General features: G+C 37.0%; 1 protein-coding gene across 1 annotated transcript in view; it reads left to right on the top strand.

The window, feature by feature from the left end:
- LOC104526684 (phosphatidylinositol 4-phosphate 3-kinase C2 domain-containing subunit gamma) overlaps window positions 1–12,993 on the top strand; it is a gene marked incomplete at both ends in the record, with an annotated part of 96,493 nt that overhangs the window by 10,970 nt on the left and 72,530 nt on the right. The window contains 3 exon segments of the mRNA XM_010170218.1: window positions 651–684; window positions 8,076–8,271; window positions 11,352–11,474. Coding sequence (XP_010168520.1) covers window positions 651–684; window positions 8,076–8,271; window positions 11,352–11,474 — 353 coding nt within the window.

Genomic DNA, 12,993 nt, shown 5'->3' with positions numbered 1-12,993 from the left:
CCTGCTGACAGCAGTGGGATATGAAAGCTGGGATTCAATATACTGAATTAATGTTAGGCACCAAGGGCATAAACACCCCCTAAATCCCTGTGCCTAATATTTCCTCTTGGAAATCCTCTGATTAGCTGCCTGCTCAAAGGTGTTTGAGAAGCATAGCTGGTTTTGCTGATTTGGAATGTAAGTGAAACATAAGCTACATAAGTGGAGGCTCAGTGCTCCTCAGCTTTGAAAGGATGCTGAGGCTCTGCCTGCTCAGCATGGTTGTGGGATTCATATATTTATATATAAGGCATGCGAAGGGATGGAGAGGGTATTCTTGTCTCTGTTACACTAACACAGAGGCTGAAAACGTCTATGTACCTCAAATGTTAGATAAGTACTTCTTTGTATCTTGACATACCTAAATACTGCCAGAAATCAGGTCCCGAGTGACTTGTCTGAGATGGTAGAGGAAGCAGGTGGAAGAGCTGGAAAGCAGGTCCTGGTACTCTGAATCCCAGTCATGTCCTCTGTCATCGTAACTTTAGGATACATCCTTCCCCTTTCTCACTTTATTTTCCATGAGTACTTCTCCTAAAACTGTTATAACTGCTCTCTGTTCCTTTCTGAAGTAACTGATTGCCTTTTTTCCTCTGGTTTTGTCTTTACAGAATTCACTTCAAAGTGTGGAAACACCAGACAAAGGTAAAGTGTTATTTTTAAAGTACGTTAATTCAAAATGTATTATCAGAGAGCACACATTTTGCTGTTTGTATCAGTGATCTGTTAGAGTTGTCACGTTGCAGATCTTTGTATATTTAGTTGTATTATAATGTAATAATGAGAAGTTAAAATTTAAGTGAACTAAAAATGTAAATAAACATAGCGTTTCCTAAAACTAATCTGACAATTCAAATATGGAGAATTGAGTAGTAGAGTGAAAGAACTTACTATAGTTAGTGGCGGTCATAGCAGTTACCCTTAATCCCAACTTTTTCTGTGGAGAAAAGGGAAAATAAGGAATTTCATAAAAGCCTAAAAAAGTCAATTTTGTGTATGGCTTTCCTACTCGGCTCCTCTAACTTTCATTCCTCTTTACTTAAGCTTTAATTCTTTGTTGTCTTCTGTAGTGTACATAGTGTGTTGTTTTAAATGATGTGCTGTCCTAAGAGTTAGAAGGTTAATTAATGGTAAGGAACAAATTTGTAGATCCTACCTTATTTAATTCCTTAGTTAAAACCAGCTTAGAGTCACTGGCTGATGCCCCATACTGGGGAGCACCTCGCAGGCTGAGGCGTGTGCAGGAGCCTGTCCCAGTGCCTGTGTCGCCTGCCCTGCCTCTGTGAACATTGGGGTGGGCTGGGGTGTGCTGTGGAATAGTGGTCTCTCTCCATTTTGTTTGAGGAAAAAGTGGCTTCAGAGATGATTTTTTTTTTTCTTTTTCTCTTTCTTTTTTCCTCTGCTTTTCTTGATTACAGTGCGCTCAGGGAGGCAAAAAGGTGAACCAACCGCATAGATTGCAGCAGCCTTTCAAACACAGAGGTGCTTCAAATTCAGGATTCCAAATGCCAGGCTTGTTGTTTCACCATTATTCAACTTTGTGAACAGCAAACAAAGAAACAGCAATTATATTTGTAAGCTGCCAGGAAAAGCTAAGCAGCTGGAGAGCCAGGGGAGCGGGGGGAGAACATGCAGGTGCAGAACGGAGGAGAAGGTAAATACAGTTTATAGGATTCTTCTCCCTTGGATATAGTAATTTATCTCATTAATTTTTTTATAACACTCTTAATGGCAATTAATTTTTAATGATGAAAATAATAAGTAGTTACTAATCAACATCTATCTTAGAAACACCTTCCTCTGCACACTGTTCAGAAAACCTGGCTGCAAAGGATCTAAAACATTCTTCTACTTTAATATTTTTCCAAATTTGGACTTAATTAAATCAGGAACTTCCTCAAGGGAAATCTGATTTATTCAATAACAGAGAAGGAATCAGATTTTTCACTCTCTACTTCTCTGTATCTGTTTATGCTAAGCAACCTTCAAGTGTGAAGAATGATGCTTCTGTCTTTGTTCTTGGCACACCCTAATTTCATAACAGTTGCAGAATCCTTTTGGTAGTGTAATATTAGAAACTGCAACCAAAATTTAATATTAGTCATGGTACCATGGACTAAGCAATTCAAAGACTATATTCAAAATATCTAGCCCTGTTTTAATGTTGCAGTAACTGGCTTTATTAACAGTGTTATCTCTGTAGACCAAATTATCCCGTTGCTGCAAACAGAGCAGTACTTATCTGTGTTATGCCTAAGCCTGGATCACATTCTTTTTCCTCTATGTGAAGTCCTTAGAAGATTATATTAATGTTTTAGTACTCAAAGTATTTTTTTTATTTCATCTTAAATGTAAGGAACAGTAGGCATTTCTAGACACCAGCACCTTTCTGCAGCATTAAGAAAATAAAGAATACAATTTTTCACATTAATAGATATTTAACATTGGAATTTGCTGCAATCCAGAGTATGAAGAGACAGGCTACAAGCTTCAAAACTGAGTCCTTGTGTGTTTCTCAGAAGCTGATGAATGAGTATTCATACAAAGTCTATAGCTGCGTCAGGCAGGGATTTCATCGGATCAGATACAGTAAGCAGCTTTTGGAATTTGATCAATAGTTCTCTGAGACCCATCCCAGAAAGTGTAGCATGTACCATGGACTCCTGATACTGAATCAACAGTCTTTTCCAACTGAATTTGTGGAGTTGCTATCTTTTCAAGTGAGTGCAGAAATCGGATACCTTGATGATGATACATTTAATTAAGTCATAATTACATTTAAGGTTGTAACGGTTCACTACTTGTGCTGGGGATTTGACAGTTGCTTCTAGACCTTGTCATAAAAATACTCACCACGGACAAAAAAAGAGGAGGGGAGAAAAAGGAAGGTTTTTTGAAAGTTTTCCTATATAGAATTGAAAACTCCACTTCCTAGCACAAAGACACTACAGTTTTGTTTTGGAAAAAATCAGGTTTTGTTTTGAAATATGGAAAAATGTCAAGACCTTTTTATTTATTGCATTTTATTTCTGTCTCCTGCATTTTTTTCATATCTGAGCATGGCTCTGTACCTCTAAGTTGTTGCTCTGTTACAGCCAGATATGTTGTTCTGAAAGCCAGGAGGTTTTTAACCAACACCAATTTTTAAATAACTACAACCCCCTAGTTCTCAAAAAAGAATTGGACAGAAGTTACCAAGGCTTTATGAAGTGTGTAGTGGCAGAGACATTTTTGATACTAGGAAAGCAGGAAATTTTAAAATTTATGTTAAGGGATAATTCATACCATTCTTCAACAAGTAGGAGGAAACAATAAGGTAAATATAGGTGCTTGGAAACTGCATCTGATCAGTATTTGCATTACAGCCTTTTAATGTTTTGCTTTTTTTCTTATTATAATAATGATCTAATTAATGCTGCTTAACACCTTACCTATTTTTTTTTTTTCCTGGGAGTTTTGTGTATGTGTGTTATGACCTAAACTGTATTTAAGATCTTGCTCTTTTCCTTCTCTCTGAAAATAAGTGGGAAAGAACAATATCAATCTGTTCTCCAAAATATCTTTAAGGTGTCAAAAGGATTTTAAGCCTTCGTTCCATATTCTGTTCAAGCAGATATTTGTCATGTTTTACCCAGAGGAAACATGCATGCAGTGTCAGAGAGGATATGTTTAATATGTATTAAACCGATATAATCTGCTAGTGCGATAACAGCAAAGTACCTACTCTGTGTAAAGGTCTGGCACTAAAATATGAGAACTGTAATACTGGACTGAGAAGAAAGTAATTGATTTTCTGTAAGGAATATGCTAGTATGTTCCTTGCTAAATCTTGAAGGCATTTGCAAATATATTCATTAACATTTTAAGCGATGGTGTGAATTGTTCTGTTTCTCACCAAGGATGAAATTTATTCCTTCAAAATTCGTGTACGAAGAACATGTCAGAAATAAGCATATCTGGCAGTTGTGGTTAAAGTTCACTTCACTTGGTCTCATCTCAGTTCTTCTTACCTTCAATGAGAAAGTGATGCCAAATAATTGCACCCTAGAAATAAATTGAGGTTTGAGTTGTGAGATTATTAATCTTGGTCACAATTCATTTTGTGATGAGAAGTGTTCGTCCTCTCCTAGATACTGACTATGCTTGGGACACCTTTCTAGGAAATAAACTCTGGAATAGCTGAAGCTGTGAATCCACTCTAGGAAGTCCATAGCCTGTACTATGTAAATCAGTGAAACACCATAGTCCTTTCTCATCTAAGATTTATTAATCATAAAAGTCATAAAAAAGTAGTAAAGTTCTCTGGCTTCATGAATGGGCAATATAATTTCAGTGTACCAAATCCTATTCAGCAGCTCATAAAAATATAGTGAAAAGATGCTGACCAACTTTTTATGAATAATAGACACTTATAGACTAGCCAAGATGTTTGTCTCTAATTTAGTTAATTGCTTCCAGGCTTAATGACTGAAGACTAGGTGGGGAAAAAGGGCTGACTCTAGCATAGAAACCATAGAGTCATTTTAAACCAAGAGCTTATGAGAGTAAGAAAAATGAATATAGAAGAAAATCCTGCAGCTGCAGACCAGGTCATACTTGGACAATTGCTTACACCTGAGGAACTCTGTTCCTGAGATCTTCATTTTAGATCTCTTAATAGTTAGATAAATAATGCTGAGGTTTCATTTGTCTCCTTTTGCTGGCAGCTGAACTGATTGCACCGTTGCTGTCTTCACCCCTCACACCCCACTTTAGCAAGAGAGATGACCTGCAGTGGTGCCCCAGCCCCTACTTCCAAACTGGCTCCATTTCTTCATTCAGCACAGAGGGCAAGCCCATGGGTGAAAGGTGGAAATTTAAGAGAGAGAGAGAAAAGAATATTTCCCACTTCAGCAGGGAGTCTCATGGACATTGTCTGCAACTAAACTATTCTAACCTTAGCCCATGTAGCCACATAGATCTTGTAGGTGGGCAGGTCCCTGACACCCGGGAAGCTTCTTTTACCTCACCACTGACAGAGACTGCAGCATATTATAAATAATTGTTTTTGTTTTCTTGTTTGTATATATTTCTTGTTTGCTTGTCTGGTTTTTATATATCTGGCATTCAGTTTTGTGTCTCAGGTAAATCATGAGAATCATTCTTCTGCAAACATGGCCAGTGGACAAGATAGCTTCGATAAAGAGATAGGCATCTTGCATCTTATTCACTTCCTTGCCTGGCATGTATAAATTTTCTAGTATGGAAAATATTAACCCTATCATGTATGTTTCTCCTAACTTTTTTTTTTTTTTTCCTTGTCTAAGGAGTATTCCCTTCTTTCTGTGGCTTAGCTGAAATATAATACATTTCCTCTTGTTCTGGAAATAAAATTTGAAATAGTGCCTTACAGCCTGGAATATGGGTTGTGTAAAAACTGCTGATGGCCAACGGATATGTTTCAACATACAGCAGGAAGTTTACACAGATTCTGAGCTGCTTCACTTTCTTTTGGAGAAAATGCAGAGAAGGTTCCAGTCAGCAGTTATTGACTTCAATAGGCCTATTTGCATACGTGAGGACTTTGCTATTACACTACATCCACCTGTCTGCCACTTTGAACAGATTGGAGCCAGGGAGTCTCCTAAGTAGCTGTTTTTTCTTAATGTAAATAATGTGCTACTTTTTAGTCCACTGATGTCTTCTTCTGGACCTCTTGAGAAGGCTTTATGTATATGACTGTAAGTAATTCCTTGGAATGTAAAAGAATTCAATGCAAATTAAACATTTGGTTTGAAAGGTTCTAAATTATTACACATCCAAGAGAACTGGATATGAGAATAACATGGTATCCTAGGGAAAGTACTCATTAGAGCAAAAGATTTATTCAGAACAATTATGGTGAAGGATGATAAATGGAAAAAATAGTAAAGAGAATAAATAAAAAGGTAATTAAAAGCAAGCACTAGCAGACAAGTATACATGACCAGAGAGTAAAAGGGCTGAATTTTCCTAACCTGTTCATCTCTAAAATGATTCACTTTTCATGTGGAAGATGATTACATCACAACAAGGTATAATATTCTAGCCAGTCCTTCATGACTGCAATAATTTACTGTCAGGATTTCCAGTAGCAAGCTCCACTATATGTCAAACTATTGCAATTTTATGTATATCTGTATAGTTACAATTTGGCTGTTGTAAAATGAAGACTTGAAATAATGCCTTTGCACTGTTTGCAGTGTGTTTTGTTATGCAATAGTTCTAAGTATTTGCTAGTTTAAAGGCCAAAGAAAGGGGATAAATTTCCAGACTGAGGATATGTTTTTTGGAGCTATTTCTTTCAGGAAAATGAAATAGTTAAGTCCAGTGAATCATAGTATCTATATCTGATGTTGGGCAGGATTTCTGCACCTATCCCAAGTCTAAAAAGCTGATATAAGCAAGTCTGAGGCTTCCTATCCCTGGGATACTTTTTTCTATAGACACTATTAGATGGCTAATATATGGCTGCCAAATACACTGGCCAGACAAGTTTAAGGAGTATGTCAGAAACTGTAACAGGTGATGAGATATGTTCTTGATCATGTAGGAACCCATGAGTTAGAGGGGGGGAAAAAAAGGAGAATTTGGGCTACTCCTCTTGGAAGACAAATTATCTTCATTTTGTAATGTACTCTTGACACTTTCTCTCTCAACCTGTCCCTTGCCTGAGAAATGAGTGCTTGTACCAGTTCTCTTCACTTGAAGGAGGCTGCCAGGACTGGGCATTTTAATTTACACTGGCAATCAGGCAATCCCTAGCTGCTCCAAAAACACAGAGCGAGGGAAGGTGGATAAAAGCCAGTAATTGCAGAAAAAAAGCACTGCAGAGCTGAAGCCAAGGATATAACATAAATAAAGGTGTGATATAAATGAGGGTACAGCCTGCATTTCATATGTGTGTGTGTGTGTATATATATATATATATATGTACAAATATATATCTATTTCAATGTCCATCATTGTGTTACGTTATCACTAATCTGTGACCATCTGAATGCTGACCATGTCTGATTGTGGCTGCTACTATATATATATTTTATGGACTGTTTACCTACAGTTGCAACAGCTTTATAGTCTTAAAAATTAACTAGTGCCTTTTTTCCATTCTAATGCTGCATTGCCAGTTCTCTTCAACTAAGTAGCTCCTTAGCTGCTGAAATTACAAAATACCTACATAATAAAAATCCTTCCAGCACAAAAATTAACAGACCAAAATGGCATATCTGAGGCACACACTTACTTGCTGTAGTTTAAAATGCTTACTTTGAAAATGCCTTAATTTGAAAGCACTTTAATGAAAGACTGTTAATGATACACCAGAAATGAAGTAAGGCTGGTTCCAGAAGCACAGATGGCTAATTGGCTTCAGTTGGTAGGTTATGTCATTTTAATTAAATTTTATTAGGAAGCGTTTCAAAGCCATAACTGATGGTTTAAGATAAATATCGTTCTTCATAAATGACCTATTGCTAACCTTTCTTTCTTTCTCTCCTCCTTCTTTCTCTCCTCCTTCTTTCTCTCCTCCTTCTTTCTCTCCTCTCAGCATTAATAGAGGCTGGTGTGACTGAGCTCTCCCTGGCCCTCTCTTGTCTCATCCCTCCTCCTTCTTTCTCTCCTCCTTCTTTCTCTCCTCCTTCTTTCTCTCCTCCTTCTTTCTCTCCTCCTTCTTTCTCTCCTCCTTCTTTCTCTCCTCCTTCTTTCTCTCCTCCTTCTTTCTCTCCTCCTTCTTTCTCTCCTCCTTCTTTCTCTCCTCCTTCTTTCTCTCCTCCTTCTTTCTCTCCTCCTTCTTTCTCTCCTCCTTCTTTCTCTCCTCCTTCTTTCTCTCCTCCTTCTTTCTCTCCTCCTTCTTTCTCTCCTCCTTCTTTCTCTCCTCCTTCTTTCTCTCCTCCTTCTTTCTCTCCTCCTTCTTTCTCTCCTCCTTCTTTCTCTCCTCCTTCTTTCTCTCCTCCTTCTTTCTCTCCTCCTTCTTTCTCTCCTCCTTCTTTCTCTCCTCCTTCTTTCTCTCCTCTCAGCATTAATAGAGGCTGCTGTGACTGAGCTCTCCATGGCCATCTCTTGTCTCATCCATGTTTACAGCAGCAGCTTTGATACAAATTTCCAGCTTGCCAGCATACCTAAAAGCCCTTCGTGTGCAGACATCAGCCTGGATTCCCAGCTCAGCTTCACTGTTTATGCTGCCCATAACATCCCAGAAACCTGGGTGGACAGGTAGGAGGACGTCCAGCAGGTGTTGACAAGAAGTAGTCTTAGATCCCATATTTTTCACAGATACTAGCTTACCACTATTGCTTTGGTGACACTCCTATATTCATGTTAGAGACTGAGTGATTTGGTGTTATCTCCATTGTTTTTACAGCATAAAATACATTTACTTAAGCTTAACTGACTAGAAAAGTTTCAGGCCCCATAGATAGATGGAGAATCAAGGAGGTGGCCTAAATGATTGCCTCTGACCAGTGTGGAAGTGTGGTAATAGAAGCAACATCAGAGCACAGGCCTTGACATATATGTCATATATGCTTCTGTGACCAACTTACTCTGCAGGATGAAGGAAAGGGTGTGTGTTGTGTCCCAGGAGAGTTTGAACTGGGACTTTGCATGGCCTCTGCAGTACAAGTAACTGGAGGAGTTGAAGGCCAACTTACCAAGTTCAACAGAGGGGTGCTTTTGCTTAAAGTCAATCTGAACTGGGCTTTATCAGCCATTTTTGCTTTTGGTGTATTCAAACCACGTTACTTGGGTATGCATGTCCATTGACGATCATTTTAAGAGATGGTGATTAAAATAAGTATAGTTTATAGGTCCAAGTATGCCTAGCGTGTGTGTGTGTGTGTATATATATATATATATATATCATAGGAAAGAAAAGAGAGAGACCACTTTAATAAAAATCTGATTGAAGTCATCTCTTCTGCATTGTTTATTTGGAGAAGTTAATTATTTCTTCAAATAGTTGCTTTTCCTACTCTGAGCAAAACTGATGTTCTCCTCTTACCACTCCAGTGTGATCAAAAGAGGAGAGGTGACTACAGTCTGGTAGCATTATCTTTATGATTCAAAATGCTATTTTCCAAGTTTTTATTATTACTTTCCCCTTGTTCCCACTTTACCTTGAATTCCAAATGACTGATTAAAAAACAGTGGGATTATTTGCAGTGGGACTGTGAGCAAGAGAGTGTACTGTACAACATTAGCTGCAATTAGCAGTTTAATAAAAATCTGAGAGAATTTGCATTAGTTAAGGTAATAAATACGGAACTATAATCACTGTCCTGATTTTGCAGATGGTTACACCATTCCCACTGCATTTTATGTTTTACCAGAGAAAATGTGAAATTAGATATGGCCTAAAAACCACTGATGACTTGAATGCTATGTTCAAGCATGTGAAAATGAGACTCTCTCTTCCTTCTTAATCTCCTTTTCCACTCCTTCCAGTATTCATAGCTAGCATGGACTTCTTAACACAGACTGTCATTCTGCCACCTACTTTCCTCAAATAGTTTAACTGAGTTTGTTCACATGCATACTCATTCTCATATTCTCATATTCTCTCAGGCTGAGAGAGTTGGGGCTGTTCAGCCTGGAAAAGAGAAGGCTCCGGGGAGATCTTATAGCGGCCTCCCAGTACCTGAAGGGGGCCTACAAGAAAACTGGGGAAGGACTTTTCATCAGGGCAGTTAATGACAAAACAAGGGGAAATGGGTTTAAGCTGGAAGAGGGGAGGTTTAGATTAGATATTAGGAAGAAGTTCTTCACTGTGAGGGTGGTGAGACACTGGAATAGGTTGTCCAAGGAAGTTGTAGATGCCCCCTCCCTGGAAGTTTCAAGGCCAGGCTGGATGAGGCTTTGAGCAACCTGGTCTAGTGGAAGGTGTCCCTGCTGCTGGCAGGGGGGTTGGAACTGGATGATCTTTAAGGTCCTTTCCAACCCAAACCATTCTACGATTCTGTGATTTCTGCACTGCATGAATTCATGCTGGCTATGTCATGGCTCTCGTTTTCCCTTTCCCAGAGATCACATTTTATGATCTAGCTGCTGTTAGTAACATTTATTTTAATATATATTCCTATGTATATATAATATATGCATTATAAATGTTAGAATTTTGACATCCCTCAGTGTCTCACATGGTTTTTTTTATACATACCAGTATGCAATAAATGGCTTTTCTTTTAATCATTTGGGATAAGGGAGAGTAAGTTGTCTTATGTTTTACAGAATCATGTTAGTGTCCTGTCAAATCCATCTCAAGTTCACTTTTGTGGACTGATTTTTTATAATTTTTTATATTTATGCTCTCAATTTATTATTCCAGTCTTGCTGTCCTCACTAAAAAGACAGGTACAGACATTATGTGTTGCAGAATAATGTTGCAAAGCTGATTACCTTTCTCTCTTTACTGTGTTTTAATTCCTTCTTGTTTCTTTTATCAGTTTGTTGTTTTATCTCATTTAAATTCCAAGCAGATGTGCCTTATTTGCTGCCAGTGGAGCAATGTTGCTAGCTTCATGTTCAGCCACAGAGACAGAGAAAGAGAGAAAGCATATCTGCTACAATAATTATAACAGTTATTATAATTTTCTGGAAGGGATCAACCATCATGCTTGTAAATAAGGCAAAGCCAGGCACCTTCAACCTGCAGCTGCTTCAGATTTGCTGCTTAGATTTGACTGTTTCCCATGTTCATCATTCTGTGTAAAGAAAGTGGTCTAAAGCTGAGAGTGGCCAGAAGATCTGGGAGATACAAGACCAATTAAGAACATTAGTTGATTAAATGCTAGTTCTCTATTTTGAATGAAATTTTGTAATATTTCAGTAAGAAGAATATGAAACCAACAGATAACCCCAGACCCAAATTACACTATTAAGCTAGTAATTTTTTTTTTTTTTTTAAAGATTAGGAAAAGTGATTATAAATAGATTTACTGTTGACTGAAGTTGTACAATGAGCAAGTTGTAGCACTTCAAAACTTGTCCAAACTTCCCTTGATTGCAATAATGGGGGGGAAAAAAATAAATTAAAAAATTAGTCTTAATGACAAAAACATGGAACAGAATCTAGATATCTTGAGAACTTTTAATTAACTCCAAAATTAAAAAAAAAAAAAATAAATAAAAAAAATTAAACACCCACACACACACTTTAATGTGAGATTTATTTTTTTTTAATTATTTCGCATGTAAGGATGGAGCTTCACAAGTTTCTGAATGGTTAGCCCCAAATTTACTGCGCTGGACATCGTACATTACAATTAATTAATTTATTTTTTTTTCCTCTTTTGTAGCTACAAAGTTTTCTCTTTTTCCTGTTCACTAACTTATGCTGGGAAGACAATATGTCAAGTGAAGATTTGCAAAAATTTACCAGTTAAAAGATCCTTCTTTTTCCTGGTTGACTGGAACGAAAAGTAAGTTTTGCTCTGTATTTGATATATGTTTGTCTGACAGGTTTTACACAATGGATATTCCTTTAAAAAAAAAAAAAAAAAGACACACACATCTTTATTATCGGTCTTCTGAGCAAATTAAACTCCACAGAGTTCAGAGAAATGAGAGTGACAAATGAGTGGGATAGCCAGAGGAAGAGAAATAGGACTAAGCTAAGTCTGGTCTGACAATAAGCTAAACTAAGCTGGTCTGACAATAACTTAACTTTTGTTCACTAAGGAATACTAGAACCAAAAGGAGAAATAACCAAAGACTGCATTTCTATTCTCTTGAGGACTTCCATCCTTTAGATCCACCTCTGATAGGTATGCAATCCAACCTGAGAACCTATTGTAACATTTATTTAAGGGTTCTTTTTTTAGAAGGAACAAGGCTGTTGTGTTGTGGTGACTTTTTTAAAAATTATTATTATTAAAAAAGATCTGCAGTTTTAAAATGAGGACTTTTAAGATCGGAATTTTATAGAGGCTACAACTGCCTGTCACTTGCCTGTCTGCTTTGAGGAAAATAACTCCATTGAAAAACAAACCACACACTCAAACAACATTCAGTTAAGGCAGTGGGATGATAAAAAGCGTATTTGCAAAAGATGAGGGAGTAGTAGTATGCAAGTTTTTATGATTTAGTGGTAATACTGTATTCTTGAGCATGATATGTTTATATTTACAGTCTTTGACATTTTTGGTATTTTGCATCACTTTTTACTGTATTCTAAACCTGAAAGCAGCTTGAGTACATTGTAATTGAACAAAATCTACAAGTAATTTGAAAGGGTTGGTTTTTTTTTTTTAATTATAATTAAATACAGAGTGTAATTCATAATTTCTATTTGCCTTTATCTAAATATTCCGAATATTTTGAAATACACAGAGAGGAGGAATGATAGAGGTGGTACCATGTTATCACTGAAGGTGCTATGTGCCTAACTGGTGTAATTTAAAACTTACTCAGGAACAGGCTGGTTTGGCTTTCCTATGATAAATACATGTGTATAAGCACTAATTAATTTTTTTTGCAAGAATTCAAGCTGGAATTGATTAAAAAATTAGAGTATTTTAGTGAAGTAAGTATTACTGCAGTTGTTTTTCCGTGTCATCAAGTAGCACCATTTCCTATCGTATGAAGTCTGGGTCACTCAAAACTGTAACCACGGTATGTTCACTCTTAGTTATATTTTGGCTATAACATCACTTCTCTGAAACAGAAGGGAATATGTTTGCATAAAAAGTTTACAGAGAAGACAAGTTCTTTTTTGTGAAGTTTCTTGCCTTGAGTTGCAAAGCACTTTTGTTCTAACCTATGTGATATTTTCAGTTGATAAGAATTGAAAATGCATGTGATAGAAGCTCTTTCTAATGACTTTTTATTACTTTAGGCAGTTAAATATTCTTTATGCAGTTAGAGATCAATCAGACCAAAAAATATACCTAGTTAATTCAAAATGAGTCCTGATCTTAGATTGACTCAAGTAAAAAAAAA

This window comes from Antrostomus carolinensis, unplaced genomic scaffold, assembly GCF_000700745.2.
Source record: "Antrostomus carolinensis isolate BGI_N321 unplaced genomic scaffold, ASM70074v2 scaffold5366, whole genome shotgun sequence".
NCBI lineage: Eukaryota > Metazoa > Chordata > Aves > Caprimulgiformes > Caprimulgidae > Antrostomus > Antrostomus carolinensis.
The sequence above is the reverse complement of the archived record's forward strand: the minus strand, read 5'-3'. Positions and strand labels throughout refer to the sequence as shown.